At 41.6% G+C, this 19,690-nt stretch overlaps 1 protein-coding gene across 4 annotated transcripts in view; it reads right to left on the bottom strand.

Annotated features, from left to right (window-relative positions):
- The window catches only part of RFWD3 (ring finger and WD repeat domain 3), a 36,549-nt gene extending 19,129 nt beyond the window's left edge, over nt 1-17,420 (bottom strand). For 2 of the 4 annotated variants that reach the window (XM_064273779.1, XM_010596818.3), the window contains exons 1-7: nt 17,284-17,416; nt 12,746-13,172; nt 9,204-9,400; nt 6,397-6,488; nt 4,251-4,436; nt 4,053-4,144; nt 437-551 (exon numbers count right to left, since the gene is read on the bottom strand). In XM_064273779.1, coding sequence (XP_064129849.1) covers nt 437-551; nt 4,053-4,144; nt 4,251-4,436; nt 6,397-6,488; nt 9,204-9,400; nt 12,746-13,170 — 1,107 coding nt within the window. In that variant the 5' untranslated portion in view covers nt 13,171-13,172; nt 17,284-17,416. Of the gene's footprint in view, nt 1-436; nt 552-4,052; nt 4,145-4,250; nt 4,437-6,396; nt 6,489-9,203; nt 9,401-11,955; nt 12,087-12,745; nt 13,173-17,283 lie in introns of those variants that run through there. The other 2 variants (XM_023556683.2, XM_064273780.1) reach the window with 2 other exon arrangements.
- Nucleotides 17,421-19,690: the final 2,270 nt, after the last annotated feature.

Raw genomic sequence — 19,690 nt, 5'->3', positions numbered from 1 at the left:
ACTCCTTGATCTGATACATGGAAGTTCCTAACCCATTATAAGGAAATTTTAACATAAATCCTAGAAAGCTACTGTAGTTTTCACAATATTTTAACTAGTAACTGAAATAAGGAGAGCACAGAAATCATAAAACATTAGGATGAAAGTCCTTAATGGTCATTCTGCCTAAAACTCTCATTTCACGGGTACATTCAGGTAGATGAAATGACTTAAGACAGTTCAAAATTATCAACTCTCTAATTTCTTAAACTCCAATTACAGTAGAATTCATCACATAGAGTATAATGATCTAATCAGAAATAAAACAGCAAACTGGTCATGCTTACTTCCAAAACACTTTGCAAATCCTATTTGTATCTGAGATGACCCTAATACATTCAGATTCCTCTTTAATTCCTAGTTCAAAAGTTCCTTAGATAAGCAAGGGCAAGCTCACCTGGACACGACCATGAAGCTTAGTGCATTCTTCAGTGAGGACCTGAAGTTGGAGGCGACACTGTGCCGATTCTAACTCGGCCTGCTTCCTTATCATCTGTTCCTTCAGTAAAGAACTAGAGGGGAGAAACCAGAAATAAGTGGTAGGATTAGGAAGGTTACGGAAGACTTACCACCAGGAAGGTACAGTAAGATTATGTTGTGATACACACACTTTGCTGTAAACATTTCACGATAGTGAATGAAATAAAAACAAGAAAAAAATTTCTGAAGTCCAGAATACTACAGAAATGTAGCACACTGGGCTGAATTCCTGATCCTACTGGGCTCTAGTGTTAAAGCAGGCAGTGATGGCCAGCAATTTGGCCCCTACTGGTCAATGGGGACTAAAAATGCTATAGGCAATATGAGGTAACAGAGCCAAGCTCACTGCTTAAAGCTAAGGCCAAATTATAAAAGATTAAACTGACATTGAAAGACTAAGGTTATCTGTTAGGTTAAAAAATAATAATCAAGCTGTCCATTGTGCATCTGATACTCAAACACCACCACAAAGAAGAGGCTGAAATTAAATAGGAAGTATTCACTAGGCAAATGCGAACCAAAAGACCCATTAGAATGAAAACAAAAAGCATGAATATACACGCGTAAAGAGGAACACAGCATAATGCAAGGATGCGGTCACCAAGAAGATTTAACAATCGTGAAGTTCACATCCATCTAAAAACAGCTTCATAACATGAAATACAAAGACAGATTTAGAGTCCAATGAAATAGGGTAAAGAAATAAATGGTACAATAATTGGAAACAAAGGGATAAAGCTATCCTTATTTATCTTCATGGAATACTGAAGAGACTCTACAGAGTTCAGCAAGGTTGCTAAAATCAATATCAAGAAAATTAGGTCAGTTACATTCCCCAACTGAAATGAATGAACTAGAGATACATATATTAACGTAGACAGGTTCCCAAAACACAATATCAAAAAAAAATGCAGGCTAGAAAAGGAAAAACATAATCCAGCATGGTAACATTTGCATAAAGTGTAAAAACTTTTTAAATCATACATTTATGGATACATGTATAGCTAGTCAAATATATAATCATTCTTTGGAATAATGAACAACTAACTTAGGAAAGTGATTATCTCTGGGGAAAGAGAATTAAAGATAATTTAGTTCACAAGAAAAGTTTTTACTATTCCTATAATGATTTATTTCTTTTAAAAAAGACCCAAAGCCATTATGCTGAGTGAAATTACTCAGATGCAGAAGGACAAATATTATATGAGACCACTACTATAAGATCTTGAGAAATAGTTTAAACTGAGAAGAACACATTCTTTTGTGGTTACAAGACGGGGGGAGGGAGGGAAGGTGGGAGAGGGTTATTTACCGATTAGACAGTAGATAAGAACTACTTTAGGTGAAGGGAAGGACAACACTCAATACAGGGGAGGTCAGCACAACTGGACTAGACCAAAAGCAAAGAAGTTTCCTGAATAAACTGAATGCTTTGAAGGTCAGCGGAGCAGGGGTGGGAGTTTGGGGACTATAGAGCTTCAGGGGACATCTAAGTCAACTGGCAAAATAAATTCTATTAAAGCATTCTGCATCCCACTTTGAAGTGTGGCATCTGGGGTCTTAAACGCTAGCAAGCAGCCATCTAAGATCCATCAATGAGTCTCAACCCACCTGAATCAAAGGAGATTGAAGAACACCAAGGTCACAAGGTAATTATGAGCCCAAGAGACAGAAAGGGCTACATGAGCTAGAGACTACATCGTCCTGAGACCAGAAGAACTAGATGGTGCCTGGCCACAACCGATGACTGCCCTGACAACAGAGAACCCCTGAGGGAGCAGGAGAATAGTGGGATGCAAACCCCAAATTCTCATAGAAAGACCAGACTTAATGGTCCAACTAAGACTAGAAGAAGCCCAGCAGTCATGGTCCCCAAACCTTCTAAGGGCCCAGGACAGGAACCATTCCCGAAGCCAACTCATCAGACATTGACTGGACTGGACAATGGGTTGGAGAGATGCTGACGAGGAATGTGCTACTTGCATCAGGTGAACACTTGAGACTATGTTGGCATCTCCTGTCTGGAGGGGAGATGGGAGGGTAGAGGGGGTTAGAAACTGGCAAAACGGTCATGAAAGGAGAGTCTGGACAGAGGGAGCGGCTGACTCATTGGGGGAGAGTAAGTGGGAGCATGTAGTAAGGTTTATATGTGAAAGACTGACTTGATTTGTAAACTTTCACTTAAAGCACAATAAAAATTATTTTTTTTTAAAAAAAAAGACCCAAAGCAAACATGGCAAAATGTTAAGATTTTATAAAGTTGGGTACAAGATGTTCCTTTTCATTAGTCTCTGCATTTAACGTCATTTTAGAACATTTCCTTTTTCCAAGAAGGCTAAGACATACGGTGATTGGTCATAGTATTATAATTAGTGATTTGTTAGTATAATCACCCACTGACAGTCACACCTATGTTTTCCAAGGAAGTTTCCCTCCTATCTGCCATTTAAAAATACTACAAATATTGGTTGAAGCAAATGAGGAAAAAAAAGGAGAAAAAAAATTAACCTGTAATCCCACTCCTCAGTGACTACCTGTGGTGTTTTCTTCCCCTAGTTCACACAACTGTAGTCCTCCTGTCTAATAATGTGGTGGCGTAGTGGTTAAGTGCTACGACTGCTAACCAAGAGGTCGCAGTTCAAATCCACCAGGTGCTCCTTGGAAACTCTATGGGGCAGTTCTACTCTGTCCTATAGGGTCGCTATGAGTCGGAATTGACTCGACGGCAGTAGGTTTGGTTTGTCTAATAACGTGCTTGCACACAACAATATATTATGTGCTCTTCTACAACATCAGTTTTAGTGAACGTAGAGTATTTCATCACATGGATTCATCACAATATACTCAACCAATTAATGGCTTGGCTTGGCTCATTAACAATGCTAAATGAAAACTCTCATAAATAAATTGTTGCACACATCCTTAGCCACTTCTTTAGAATAAATACCTGATGTAGAATTACTAGACCAAAGGCTTTTAAAGGCTTTTCAAACACTGCCAAAGGGTCTCTCTAAATGGTTGTGCCTGTGGACATTCTCACCAGTATGGTGAGAGGATCCATGTCTTTGCACTCTCTCAACAGCGCAACAGCAAATATTTTTATTTTTTAATGTTCTTAAAGCATGTTTTAAGTTGTGTTATTAGCAACCTTTCATGAACTTTCAAAATCCTGATAATTTCTTACATTGCACTGCATGTGCAAAGCTTCACTTATTAGTCTTCTGTGTAAAGAGCTACTGTAGGAGGGCTTAGCGACACAAGAATCACAAATGGAGATCTTTAAGTAGGGAGTCAGATCCTCATCTTTAATGCCATAATATGGAGAGCAAATCATGTAGACCCCTTTCGAAGACTGACTAGAACGTGTATTATAACGATAACGTGAGACAGGCTGTTAGTGATACCCACAGATTCCAAGTTACAGTCCAAGTAAACCTTAGAACCACTAAGGATGATTTCTACCTCCTTTTCTCAGATGTTCCTACAAAGAATCAAAAGGAAACATTCCAGCTAGGCAGACACTCAGCACCTACCTTTTCATGCGTTCCTGTTCACTAGTGTCCAAAGCTCTCAGGGTTCGAGTATAGAGGACAACGATGTCACTGTGCTTGGCTTTCTTGTTGCACTGAAGAGTCCAATAGGACATAATTAGTGTGGTTCTAGGAATCATCCCACCTCCTGACTTAGTATGTTGACTATGAACATGCACAGCCCTTACATACAGTTCTTACCTGGGGACACTTTCGTGCCTGTCCTTTGAGCCACTTAGAAATGCATCCATACCCAAAGAGGTGCCCGCAGCGTAATGCTGAGACCCGGTGGTCCCCAGCATTGGTCCACTGCTCCAAACATATGGTGCAAGTGTCTTCCTCATCCATAGGCTCGGAAGGGAGAAGAGGGTTGGATTTTTGGGGAAACTGCAACATAGATACCAAAATACATTGAAATTAGAGAAGATGTAAAGTCAGTCTTGAAGAGGATCTGCCACCCTATTAAATTAACAAAAGCATAGAAAAATGATCACACAAGAGAAAAAGCTACAGAAAAAACTGCAACACCTATGAATCACTTGTCATTTTTTCTGGAAGGCAATCTGGCAAAATATAATAAAAGCCATTAAAAACTACTACTTTTTGATCTTATGAAATTCTTGGATATTTTTTCTTCACTCGGATGAAGAAAAGTAGCTACCTGTACAAACGTATCAAAAACAAACCCCCTGCCCCCACCGCCAAAAAAAACCAAAAAGCTGGCAACTACTCAGATAACCAACAACGGGGAACAGTAGGTTTGTTACACATTCACTGTTAACTCAAGTAGCTATAAAATATTTAGGTTATATGAATCAGTGAGGGGAAAAAAAAGTAGGAAAACAAAGAAAGGATATAAACAGCTTACAGAAAATAAATGATTAATAAGCATTGTAATTAAAGAAATACAAATTAAAGAGACCATTTTTTCCTCTATTGTTGTTAGCTGTCATCAAGTTAGCCCCCAACTCATGGAGACCCCATGCAAAATAGAATGAAGTGCTATTAAAAACCAAAAATCCAGTGCTGTTGAGTCGATTCCGACTCATAGCGACCCTATAGGACAGAGTAGAACTGCCCCATAGAGTTTCCAAGGAGCACCTGGTGGATTTGAACTGCCGACCCTTTGGTTAGCAGCCATGGCACTTAACCACTACACCACCAGGGTTTCCGAAGTGCTATTAGACTGGTATAAGTTGATGTCTGATGACACCAAGCACTGGTGAGAGTGAAGGAAAAATGAACAGGCTTTACTGTTGCTGCAAGTAGAAACTGACACAAGGAAATGACATTATCATGCCATTAATGTGGAGGGCAATTTCTCATTATCCATCACATCTAAAATACGTACATATTTCCTTTGACACAGCAATATAGAAATATACCCCCAGGATGTAGTCATAAATATTTGCCCAAACAATTGTACAAGGATGTTCACTACAGCATGATTTGTAATAGGAAAATAAAAAAGGAGACAACCATAGTGCACAGTACAAGAAAAGAGTTAACTAAAAATTTACTCGTATGATGGAACACTATGCAGCTGTTAATAAGAACAAGGTTCAACCTCATGTACTGATAATGAAAAACTCTCCAAGTTGTAACATTTAGGGAGAACAAACTTCACTGTAATTCCTTTTGTGTAAATTTTAAAAAAGAAAATGCATACACATAAATGGATTCACATGTGCATAACATTTTTCTACAGGAAAATTAAAATCTGGAGACCATACAGAAACACGCAAAAAGCTGATAATGTCTCGTGACTGGCAGAATCCACAGCAGGTGTCAACAATTCTACTATTAGGGACAATGGTAGGTAGGTAGCTATAATTAAAAAAAAAATTGTTTATTACACAGCCATCATATTATCCCTGATAGTTTATGAAGTACATTCATAACTACTATTTCAATTGACCCTTAACCCTGTTAGATAGGCAGGACAGGTTATCCTCACTCCTACTCCATTTTTCTCAAACAGAAGCAGCAGTCACACAAGTAATAACTAACTGGGATAGGACACACACCTGTACCTCCTACCTACACATGCAACCTTCCCATTTCAGCCTGCAATACTAGCTGCCCTCGAGTTGATTCAGGCTCATGGTTACCCTGTGTGTCCGCAGAACTGGTGCTCCAGAGGGTTTTCAATGGCTGATTTTTCAAAAGTAGATCAGCAGTCCTTTCTTCTGAGGTATCTCTGGGTGGACTGGAACCCTCAACCTTTTGGTTAGTATCTGAGCATGTAAACCATAAAACCATGTACAGCCCAGGGACTCTTTTTAACCTGCAGCTTCCTTTTTATCTGAAAATCTAAACCTTTCATTTAAAATGATGTTTACATTACCTGTTTGTGGAAGACCTCTCTTCCATCTATACCTGCAACTTCTTGCTCTGCTGAGGTACCACCTGGGGGCTCTGCCATGTCATTTCCAGAAACTAGAGGATAGGTAAACACATAAAAGATACAGTCAGGTATGAGAAACTAGCAGGACAGAGTCTGACACACTACAGCCTTTCATTTCTAATTGGTTGCACTGCCACTAAACGGATGACAATTTTCCCAAGCAACATCAGTGAATTTATTTTTTAAATTTGTTTTAGATATTCTGAAGCATACATTAAAAAACAAAAAAGTAGAATAGTAAAATTAACCCACGAGTATAAAACCAAAACCAAACCCAGTGCCGTCGAGTCGATTCCGACTCATAGCGACCCTAGAGGACAGAGTAGAACTACTCCATAGTTTCCAAGGAGCGCCTGGCAGGTTTGAACTGTTGACCCTTTGGTTAGCAGCCATAGCACTTAACCACTACGCCATCAGGGTTTCCCCACAAGTATACATCACTCAATTTAAAAAGTATAACTGGCATTTTGGCAATTTCGTTCCATCTAATACCCCATACCCACTATTTTCTTTTTGCTGGAATATTCAATAACAAAACCTGACAATGTCATTATAATTATAAATGTTATAGAACTTTGATAGTTTTTATACCAACCAAACCAAAACCCAGAGTCACTGAGTTGATTCTGACTCATTGCGACCCTACAGGACAGAGTAGAACTGCACCACAGAGTTTAAAAAGAGCAGATGGCGGATTCGAACTGCCAACCTTTTATTTAGCAGCCATAGCACTTAACCACTACTGCATCATTAGGCCTAGCAAAATTAACAATAATCCTTTAATATCATCGGATACCCAATTCATATTCGAAGTCTTCCGGTTGTTTGATAGGTGTTTTTCACAGTGGGCTTATTCCAATCAGGATCCAAACAAGGTCTTCATGATAAACTTGGTTGTTACGTCTCATAAGTCTTTTTCATTCTTGGAGAAATCTGTAAGTTTGTCCTGTGGAACAACCTATATCCTGGATTTGGCTGATTGTTTCCTTGTGCTATTGTGTAACTCATTCCTCTACCCTCTACATTTCACCTAAGCTAGTACTTTTTTTTTTTTTTTTTTTAGTACTTAGCTCTAGAGATTTGATAAATTTTGATTCAGTTTGTTGGGTGTTTGAGAAAAAGAGGGACAACAGAAATATTTCCTAGGTTGTATATTGCTGATTGTAGCCTATCAAGGGGCCCTTATCGGGTTCAGGTGGTATCAGGCCAACCCCTACATTAGCAGCTCTTCATCAGCCTTTCACAACCTTCATTAATGACACAGGAGATGACTCTTATTTTTAGTCATTCTTCTTTTTGATGCTTAAATTGTCCCATCATAGGCCAGTGAGAGCATCTTCGAATGGACTTTTTTTATTAGACTTTTATTGAAGTATAATATACATACAGAAAAGCTGAATGATTTTCACAAACTGAGCTGTAACCAAAACAGGAACAGTCCCCGAGAATTCCCATTATATCTGTGTCCCCTTTATATTTTGGAAGTGTGCTAAGGGTTCAACTGTGTCCCCTAAAGAGATATATATGCTGAAGTTCTAACCCTTGGTACCTGCAAATGCGACCTCATTTGGAAATTGGGTCTTTGCAAATATAATCAAGTTAAAAATGAAATCATTAGGGTGGGCCCTAATCCAGTATGACTGGTGTCTCTATAAGACCAGGAAAGGAACACACACACACACACAGAGAACGCCATGTGACAATGGAAGTAGAAATGAAAGTAATGCATCTACAACCCGAGGAACACCAAGGACTGCTGGAACACCATAAGCTAAGAGAAAAGCATGGAACAGATTCTCCTCTAGAGCCTTCAAAGAAGAGCACGGTCCCGATTTTGGACTTCTAGCATCCAGACTGTCAGAGAATAAGTTTCTGTTGTTTTAAACCATCCAGTTGGTGGTAATTTGTTATTGCAGCTCTAAGAAACTAATATGGGGCTGGTCACTCCCACCCCTGCCTCATCAAGGGAAACCACTATACTAAATTCTAACACTGCAGATTAATTTCATCTGTTTTTGTACTTTTTGTAAATGGAACCCCAGTTATATCCTCTTTTGTGTCTGCTACTTTTGCTTTATAGGAACCCTGGTGGCACAGTGGTTAAAGTGCTCAGCTACCAAACGAAAGGTCAGCCATTTGAACTCACCGGCCACTCCACAAGAGGAGGACGCGGCACTCTGCTTCTGTAGAGGTTACAGCCTTGGAAACCCTACAGGGCAGTTCTCCTGTCTACAGGGTCGCTAGGGGTCGGAATCAACTCGACGCTAATGAGTTTTACCTTGGATTTACATTATGTTTTTAAGACTCTTCCGTACTAATGTGTGGAGTTGTAGCCCTTTCATTCGCATTGATGAACAGTATTTCATTGTGTTAATACACCACAATTACTTATCTATTCTATTACTGACGGGTATTTGGATAGCGTTCAGTTTTTTTACTATCACTAACAGTGCTTTGGTGAACACATATCTTTGTTCATGTTCATGTCTTTGGTGAACACATATACTCATTTCCTTGGCTATATACCTAGAAGTGGAATTGCTGGGTCATTGGTTATAAATATATTGAGTTTTAGAATACCAAAAATGCTAGATCAAATCCTTTCTATATAACTATGGTCAGGAAAAGCTCTATACTACACATCAGGAATTTACAACATTTGTGGGAGAAAAAGGAAAGTCATCAAAGCACAAATTGAGTTTCTAGCCTTCTGGATAGTAGTCTTGTGCCAAACCTGGATAAAATACCTTCTAAAATAACAGCTTCAGGTTCTTCTTCCTGGACAACCTCTTCATCCTCTGCAGAGCTGTCACTGTCAGAACTGGAACTACTCGACACCTGCAAGTCTTCAGAAACAGGATTCCTAGTCTCCGGATAAGATTCGGCTGGCAAGAGAGGTTGGGTCCTGCTCACTTGAAAGAAAGCATCCAAAGGTGCTGTTGATCTATGCATGCAGAAAGACAAGAGAATTATAATACAATAGACCATCATCACAAGAATAACCCACAGTAATATGAAGGTAAATCCTAGTCATATCAACCAATTTCCAGGCTGTTCAATGCTACCTTTGAAAGGTGAAACAGAAATAGCAGGTTCAGGTCTGTATTTTCTCTTTTCCACTTGATCCTGATCATATTATCCCACATTGGAGCTTGATCCTTCTCCTAAGAGCTAATACTAATTTATTGGGTTTTGGTCATGTTTCACTATCTTTTAGAGAAGATGGCTCAGCAATATGTCTGTGTGGGGTCGAAAAGGGAGGGTAGTCAAACTCTAAATGAATTTACATTTTAACTTTCCACAAGGCTTTTCTAAATCCAGTCTGCCCACCTTGCAGTCTACCGTGCCACCAATGATGTGTACTGAACAACAGATTTTGGGGGACTGGGGAGGACTCGAAAGCTAGGAAATACTTTTTGGTGTACAAATTGTACATAATCTAAAAGGCCAGAAACTGTTGCCAACAAAGCTTCCTCTTGAAAAGGTCTGCCTTCCTAGTTTACAAAGCGTATCACTGTACCTTAACCCCTCAATAATTTGTGAGGAAAATAATGCAAGTACTTTTATTTCCATCTAATTTGAGGAAATGGGGGTTCAGGAAGGTTACCTAGCTTGTCAAAAGACACACTGCCAGTTCTTGGTAGTACTAGGAGTGTGACCAGAGGCCAGCTTTCATAATGCCAGTCTGTCATTACCAATTGAGATGTTTCAACAAATGGATGCAGCACTGGAAGTGCTCACTCATCTATGCCAAGAAATCTGAAGACAGCTACCTGGCCAACTGACTGAAAGAGATCCATATTTATGCCTATTCCAAAGAAAGGTGATTCAACTGAATGTAGACATTATCAAATACCACTAATATCACATACAAGTAAAATTTTGCTGAAAGATCATTCAAAAGCGACTACAGGAGTACATCAACAGGGAAATGGCAGAAACTCAAGCCAGATTCAGAAGAGGACATGGAACCAGGGATATCACTGCTGATGTTGAAGCCGCCACTGTGCCCCCTCGTCCCCTACTCCCCGCAGCCTGCCAAGCCACGGGCTGTGGTCCTAACTGCAGTTTGAATTTGGTGCCAGAACCCCACGCATGCATGAACCAAGATTTGGGAGCACGCGCAGGACCTAAAGAGCTGTGTCCTCAATCTGTCCTTGGACTTGAACATCACTGACATAATTCAACATCCGGACTTCCAAATGTGGACATCAGAGGGCTAAGTGCAGAGAGCTCCAGGCACCAAACCCAACCCCCAGACCCAGTGGAAATAAAAAGCTCCCCAAACCCCTCAGATCACAAGCACGTGGCCTTATGGTTACTAGGCCCCACGCTGCTCCTTGTCTATGCTGACAATAAATTTCTGCTTTCTGTTTCCTTTGCAACTGGTGGTGTGGCATCCGTCTTATTTCGATCAGCTAATAGGACAGGACAAGAATCCTCATTCGGTTACAATGTCAGATGGATCCTAGCTGAAAGCAGAAAATATCAGAAAGATGTTTATCTTTGTTTTATTGACTATGCAAAAGCATTTGACTGTGTGGATCATAATAAATCATGGATAACAATGTGAAGAATAGGAATTCCACAACACTTAACTGTGCTCATGAGGAACCTGTACATAGATCAAGAAGCAGTCATGCGAACAGAACAAGGGGATACTGCGTGGTTAAGTCAGGAAAGGTGTTGTATCCTTTCACCACACTTATTCAGTCTGTATGCTGAGCAAATAATCCGAGAACTGCACCATACAAAGACATCGAGATTGGAGGAAGACTCATTAACAACCTGAGTTATGCAGATGACACAATCTTACTTGCTGAAAGGGAAGGGGACTTGAAGCGCTTATTGATAAAGATCAAAGACCACGGCCTTCACAACTGGACCAATAAGCAACATGATGATAAATGGAGAAAACATTAAAGTTGTTAAGGATTTCATTTTACTTGGACCCACAATCAACACCCACGGAAGCAGCAGTCAAGATATCAAATGACGCGTCGCATTAGGCAAATCTGTTGACAAAGACCTTTTTAAAGTGTTAAAAAGCAAAGATGCCACCTTGAAGACTAAGGTGCACCTGACCCAAGCCTCGGGTTTTCAATTGCCTCATATGCATGCGAAAGCTGGATGATGAATAAGGAAGACTGAATAAGAACCGACCCCTTTAGGTCTTAAACCCTAACAAGCAGCCACCTAAGATGCATCAAACTGGTCTCAACCCACCTGGACCAAAGGAGAATGAAGAACACCAAGGACACAAGGTAATTAGCCTAAGAGACAGAAAGGGCCACATAAACTAGAGACTACATCAGCCTGAGACCAGAAAAACTACATGGTGCCCGACTACAACCCATGACTGCCCTGACAGGGAACACAACAGAGAACCCCTGAGGGAGCAGGAGAGCAGTGGGATGCAGACCCCAAATTCTCATAAAAAGACCAGACTTAATGGTCTGACTGAGACTACAAGGACGCCAGTGGTCAGAGCCTCCAGACCTTCTTTTGGACCAGGACAGGAACCATTCCCAAAGCCAACTCTTCAGACAGGGATTGGACTGGACAATGGGCTGGAGAGGGATGCTGGTGAGGAGTGAGCTTCTTGGATCAGGTGGACACTTGAGACTATGTTGGCATCTCCTGCCTGGAGGGGAGATGAGAGGGTAAAGGGGGTTAGAAGATGGCAAAATGGACACGAAAAGATAGAGTGGAGGGAGGGAGTGGGATGTCTCATTACAGGGAGAGCAATTGGGAGTATGTAGCAAGGCGTATATAAGTTTCTGCGTGAGAGACTGGCTTGACTTGTAAACTTTCACTTGAAGCACAATTAAAAAAAATAATAAACCACACACACAAAAATAAAGGGAATTCAATAAAAACCGCAAAACCAAAAAGAAAAAAGAACTGACCCCCTTGATTTGTGGTGTTGGCAAAGAATATCGAATATACCATGGACTGCCAAAAGAAGGAACAAATCTGTCTTGGAAGAAGTACAAGCAGAATGCTGTTAAGAAGCAAGAATGGCAAGACTGTGTCTCACCTACTTTGGACATGTTATCAGGACGGACCAGTCCCTGGAGAAGGACATGATGCTTGGTAAAGAGGGTCAGCGAAAAAGAGGAAGACCCTCGATGAGATGGACTAACACAGTGTCTACAACAATGGGCTCAAGCATAGCGACGATTGTGAGGATGGCGCAGGACCAGGCAGTGTTTTGTTCCGTTGTATACAGGGTCACAATGAGTCAGAATTGACTCGATGGCACCTAACAACAACAATACATATTTACCTGGCACTGTCTGTCCTCTGAGACCCTCCAGGCCTTGCCCTGCGTACAGCAGAACCCCTCCTCCTCCTTATTCTCACTGGTCCCACACTATGGTTTGAAGGTGGAGGTCTCAGGAATTCCAGCATGCCATGAAGCCTCTGCAGCCCGCTGATGAAAGTGTTCACTGACTCTAGTGAAGACACACGGACGGTGGGGTTAGCACCAGATCCCCGTCTATCTTCCTCTGAAGCTCCTGGGTCAATGTTCTCCACACTCTCTTCTCCTGAGGGCGCCCCTTCCTCTGTCAGGTCAATAGACACCTGCGGCGCAGGCTGGAGCAGAGGCAGTCCTGTTTGGCTGTTGACCACTTCAGCAGGAGGCGGCTCTTCTGCAGCATGATGATCTGACTGTACCTGCAGATCATAGTCCATTGCTTCCTGAGCCATCACTAGGGAAGCAATATTTGTAGTATTAGTAAAATAGATAAAACATGTCATGTAGCTGATATAATCATATCGAGTCTAAGAAAAGGAGCCCTAGTGGCACACTGGTTTAACTGCTAGGCTGTTAACCAAAAGGTTGGCAATTTGAACCCACCTTTTTTTTTAGAGGCTCCATGAATGAAAGATGTGGTAATCTGCTCCAGTAAAGATTACAGCCTAGAAAGCTGCCTAGGGGCAATTCTACTCTGTCACATAGGGTCACTGTGAGTCAGAAACAATTCAGCAGCACTTAACAGCAGTCTTTCAGAATCTCTGTTTAAGATCATTCCTGGCAAAACTGAGAAGCTTAAAGAGAAGACTTTAAACTGGTAATAATACTTTTTCCCCATAACAAGCACTTATAACCAGTTTTCCAGATCACCCTTTTTAAAACATAAAGTCATGTGATCACAAAATCTTCTAAAGTAGAAATATCTACAATATAAGGGGGTTGAACTACTGGAATCTCCCCAAAACAAAGGCATATGACGCTATATTCCATTTTAGTAACATTCACCTTGCATATCATCAAAAGTTACAAACTGAGGCCATTTTTATACTTACAAAAGTAGCTCATTTACTAACTTAAAATAGAAATCTACCTAATTTCTCCAAAATGGCTGAGGAACCTTTATTTATTCCATCCCTTTCATTATTTTTGTTTCCTGTCTCTATTCCATAACATTGGTCCACTGGGCAAAGATTTGTTAAGTGCCTATTACATAGCCAGGCACCCCACAGAGGCAAAGACAGTCAGATAAGACTTTGTGTAACTGAGTGTATAGTGCAGCAAGTGGGAGAAAGCCAATAAACAAATAAACAAATTACAGACTGTGATAGTTTGGTTTTGGAGGCAAGGGCAAGGAACACCACTTGAGATACCGAAGTAAGGGAAGGACTCTGAAGGATTAAAAGAAGCTGTCCATTGAAGACCTGGCAAAGTTTCATATGGAAGAAACCAGTGCACAGATCCCTGATGAGTATAAGCTTGGTGCATGTTGAGAAACTGAGGCAGACCAGTTTAACAAGCAAAATGAGGAACAAGAAGCAGTACGGGATGAAGTCGGTGAGGCAGGACACTATCATTAAAGGCCTCATGGGCTTTGGTAAGGAGTTTCTTCTGTGTCAAGAATGGACTGAAAGGGAGCAAGAGTGCAAGCAAGATGACCAGTTCGGAGGGTATTGTGGGAGTCCAGAGTAGTGGCCACAGAGACTTGGTCAAGAGTGGTAGTAGCAGCAGTAATGGAAAAGTAGATAGCTTTAAGAAATCCTCAGAAGTCATGCTAAAAATTGTGGGAGTATATTAAATCACCTAAGAAGGGATAGAAATAGAAGAGGGAGTAGGACTAAAGGTGGAGACACTAACATTAAAAGGACAATAGTTACAGGAAGGGAAGCCATTAACAAAGACTAAATGTGGACAGCAAGGTAGGAGGAAACATGGGAGAGTGTGGTATCTGGGAAGAGAACGTTTCAAAAAGGAAATGGTCAAGTAAGTTAAGTGATACTGAAGGGAAGAATGGCCCTGGATTTAGGAATATGGAGGTGATAAATAACCTAGAAAAGACCAATTTCTCTGAAGTGATGGGGTCAGAGGCCAGACTGGAATGGGTAGAGTACGGGGAATTTCAGTAAACGACTGACGAAGTATATTTACCCCTCTCTCTCCCATGAACGCAACTAAAAAATAAAAAGATTGCTCTTTGAGAAAGAGGCCAGTTCCTCCTCCCCCCCAAAATCTATAAATACTAACAACTGTGCACTCCCCAAGAAAATGGTTGCGTCTGTGTCCATATACTTAACAGTAAAGCACACCAGTTGATAGGCCTCACCCACTAATACATTGCTTTCAATCAGCTTTTCTGGGGTCTTAAAAACAAACAGCCAAGGATCAACTCACCTTTGAGGAAACCCTTTAATATGAAAGGAAGAGACTAAAGCAGACAAAAAGAAGAAACTTGGATGGAAGGGGGGAAAACAATTTTCAAACAAACAAACCAAACAGATTTTTATGGGTAAGGATGCTGTACCTATAAAGCAAAAAGAGAATGTTAGGGAAAGAAAGACAAACCAGACAACAAGAAGCTGGTGGAAATAAAAAAATATGACAGCCAAAATAAAAGCTGTAATAAAAGGACTAAGGAAACCCTGGTGGTGTAGTGGTTAAGTGCTACTGCTGCTAAACAAAAGGTCAGCAGTTCGACTCCACCAGGCACTCCTTGGAAACTCTATGGGGCAGTTCTACTCTGTCCTGTAGGGTCGCTATGACTCGGAATCGACTCGATGGCAGTGGGTTTGGTTTTTTTTTTTTTTAAGAAGGACTAGAAGACAAAACTGAGCAGTGTTCCCCGAAAGTATAATAAAAAGATTACTGAATAAGAGAATTAGAAAATCAAGCCAGGATATCCAATATCTGATTAACCAGGGTCCCAGGAAGAATTCAGGCAATGGAGAAGAACGTAAAGAAAAACCTCTAATCAAGATGGAACCATAAGGTCTTTTTTTGCAACTAAAAACCTTAACCCAAAATCATTTCAGATGGAAAAAAAGCAGTCTGCAGACAAATCCTCTGTGATTCCATTTTTAGGACATTTAAAAACAGGCAAAATCATACTATCTGGACTTACAAATATATGGTCTGATTCATCACTATATATCGTTCCATAGCATAAAGTATATAAAAACACAACAACCCAGTTAACAGGTGTTAAAAACCTACTGAATTATTCACCACAGCTCAAAACAAAATAAAAAACTAAAAAATACCAGATGCTATAGACTGCATCACTAAAACTTCTGTAGTTACAGCCCTACAGAAGAATCCAACAATTTAAGTACTAGCCAAGAAAGGAATTATACTCTTCCAAAATCTCACCAATAAATTCTTCACTACTTCTCTGAAATAATGTTAAATTAAAGCCTTTAATATGTGCTTCTAGGATACAACTACAGCCTCCCCCGAAGTATCTTTCATGACGCAAGGCAAATGGTACAATTCTAGATGTACCCCAGAGGCATAAAGCAAATCAACCTTCTTTAAAACAAAAGCCAGGAGTGGACTCCCCTCCTCTTCTCTTCCCCCAAAAAAGCAGAGTCTAGAGAGTTGCATTATCCACCATGGTAACTACTAACCACATGCGGCTACTTAGATTTGAATTAAACAAAATTAAAAGTTAAGTTCCTCAGTCACACTAGTTACATTTAAATGCTCATGTGTCTACTGGCTACCATACTGAACAAAGAAGATACAGATTATTTCCATCATCGCACAAATTTCTATAGAGCATCGCTGTTCTGGAGTAGAGCTTCCCAAGCAGTGTGCGGAGCTATTTATTCATCCAGCCCTTGGACTACCCAGGAGTGCCTAGACCAAATGGTCACCCCAAGCCTTAAGCCACCTTGTCTTCAGAACGCCACATAATGCTATTTTCTATGTGTTCCATGTAAGTTGAGGTTTAAAACGTTAACCTACTCGTCATCTCAGAGCCTACAAAGCTCGGTCACTCTGATCTCAGTCAATGCCCACAAAAGGCGAGGGTGGAGGCCCCCAATTAGCAAGATAAGAACAGGCGGCGAGAAGGCAAGCGGACCTCGGTTCAAATCCCTGATCTGGGGTTTTCTACCCGTGTGCCCTTAAGCAGGTTTCCTAAACTCTCAGTTCAACTTGTTCATCTGCAAAATAGAGATAATAAAAGTCTCTACATCGCAGTTGCTTGACGTAAAATTAGGTAACATTTAAAGTTGCTCCGTGACTTGAGAGCAATTATTTTTAGACGAAGAATCCGAAGCCCCGCTGCTGGGTACTCGGCTCCTTCCGGTATCTTCCCAAGTTCCAGTCTTCGCCGCGCCCCACCATCCAATCAGGTGCCTCCCCAGCAGCCCCGAAAGAGTGAACGTTCGGACGCCTCAGCCCGGACAGTTAGGACCGCGCAGGGCGGCCGAGCCTTCTCAGGCCGCTGGGTTCCATGCCCCCCGCCCCCGCAGCAGACCTCGTGGGGCGGTTCTAGGCCCCGCATCTAGGGACCAAGCCCGGGCGGAGCCAGAGAGCCTAAGACCAGTGGAGAGGCAAATACCCACCTCACCTAAAGCCGGAAGGACGCGGTCGATGGCGCGACCCCGCCGCAGTTGCAGTCGTTATTTCCGAAGGAGTCGGACCACACAGGTCCCAAACCGCCGCTCCCGGAGCGGCTCAATCTCCCCGCCCGAGCCGCGGGGGTGGCCTGCTCCTATTGGTCAGCACCCACCGGCCAGTGACCAATACCCTCTCTTTTTCTTCCGTTGGTCACCGATGACTGAAAGAGAGGCGCTCTCATTGGTTGGGCCTTCGTAAACCGATTGGGTGGAACCACGCTCAAGGAAGCCTCGTGCAATTGGTAGAAATCTATGTCAGTCTTGTCGCGTTCTGCGCGCGATATGAAGGGCAGAAAGTTTTTACCGCCATTTTTTTTTGAACTCTGGCGGGATAAAGTTGTGAGAAAAAACTTTCTCGGTCTATTGTGAATACAGATGAAAATATTGAAACTATAGCTTCTGCTTCTCCCCAGTACGTTAGTGAAGGAGCTGTTTTTATCCAAAAGACAGTAGCTAATTGAATAATTTCAAAATATTGCTTCCGGAATTCCGAAGCCTCTGAGAGGAGTGGGATAATCCCCAATATCTACATGGGGTTGCAGAGCTCATGCAAAAGAGCTTTCCTACACGATCTCTTCGATCTCAAGCCATTGGAATGGATTTCCTCCTACTAAACAAAGGTCACATCATTTAACAGCAACCATTTTTCACACACCTCGCTCGCTGGAGGCTTGACAAAAATCTCACTTTTAGAAGAAAGACCTGAAAAAGTAAACCTCAGGCACCAACTGTACAGTGCCAGAATCTTCTTTACTCAGCTGCCAATTCTCAGTCGTATTGATAGCAGGGGAGAGCATGGATAATTCAAAGTCATCCACCATCAAAATACTGACTTTTCAACCCCAAGAGTATGGCCTCTGACACTCTTTTAACTCACTACTGAAGTCACTCCTGAGGTTCATGCTTCAGCCAAGAATTAGGCCCATAAAACAAAACTAAATTAAATGAACGCACTAGCTCAGCGGCAAGGGCCAGGAGGCAAGAGGGGACAGGAAAGCTGGTAATGGGGAACCCAAGGTCAAGAAGGGGACAGTGTTGACATGTCCTGGGGTTAGCAACCTACGTCACAAAACAATATGTGTATTAATTGCTTAATTAGAAACTAATTTGCTCTGTAAACCTTCATCTAAGGTACAATAAAATAAATTACAACCAAAAAAAAAATACTGACTTTTCAATATTTTCCTTCTGGTCACCAAAGCCGGTAATAACATTTGTATGTTTTCCTTTTCCTGCCCCCTAAGGGAGCTGCGTTGATCTATAGAATGGCTAATATGAAGAGAAAGGGGTTTTCTTCTATAAACAAACACGGATATATTATGGAGTAAAATGAAAAAAGTTTTGAGTGATTCTCACCTATTATGTAACTACTGCATGTTCAATGAAGCTCTGGTGGCCCAGTAGTTAAGAGCTCTGCTGCTAACCAAAAGGTCAGCAGTTCGAATCTACTCTTTGGAAACCCTATTGAAGCCTCCACTGGGGCTTCCCCAGCTCCACTGCAGACCTCCACCCATTTCTGCTTGCAGCCCTCCAAGCCGCGCTCTCTAACTGGGGTTTGGCCCCACCACACGACGATTTAAATTTCGCGCCAGAACCCTGTGCATGCGCCAACCAGCACCTTGGTGCATGCGCAGACCTGAAGCCCTGACCCCGGAACGGAGCATCACAGGAGGGGAAGGTATTCTTCAGTACACTGCAGCATCAGATCCCCTTAGCAGAGTGAAAGGTCACTTCTTTTGCAACATGACTCAGCACCCGGATCTCCAAATATGGGCATGGGGGAGCTCTGGGCTTCAGATTTCAGGCTCCAATCCCTGCCCCCTGGGAACTCAAGGACATTTTGCTTCCAGCTCTCCTGGGGCAGGGAGTTCCTGGTCTTTGGGTGCTAATGCCCAGGTTGCTCCTTGTTTGCAAAAACAATAAATTATCACTTCTGTTTCCCTTGCAATTGGTGCGTATGTCCGTCTTCTATCGGCTACTAGGACAGGACAAGAACCTGCATTTGGTTACACTGAGGCAGCTCTACTCTGTCCTGTGGGGTGGCTATGAGTCAGAATTGGCTCTAGGGTAGTGGATTTGGTTTGGTTTTGGCAGGTTCAATGCAGAAAAATTAGACAATGCAGAGAAGTACAGCAGACCTGTCCTACAAGAGACTCTAAAATAAGTTTTTGTGTTGAAAGAAATTATGCCAGATGAAAACTTAAGAAAGGAATGAAGAGCACCAGAAATGATAAATATATGGCTAACTATAAGAGACTGATTTTTTCTTTTGATTTCTTTAAAATAAACGTGACTCCTTAAAGCTAAAACTATAATATTGTGGGGTTTATAATGTATGTAATGCAATATGCAT

Source organism: Loxodonta africana, chromosome 21 (genome assembly GCF_030014295.1).
Source record: "Loxodonta africana isolate mLoxAfr1 chromosome 21, mLoxAfr1.hap2, whole genome shotgun sequence".
NCBI classification, from domain to species: Eukaryota; Metazoa; Chordata; class Mammalia; order Proboscidea; family Elephantidae; genus Loxodonta; species Loxodonta africana.
This window is presented reverse-complemented; position numbering and strand designations above follow the sequence as displayed.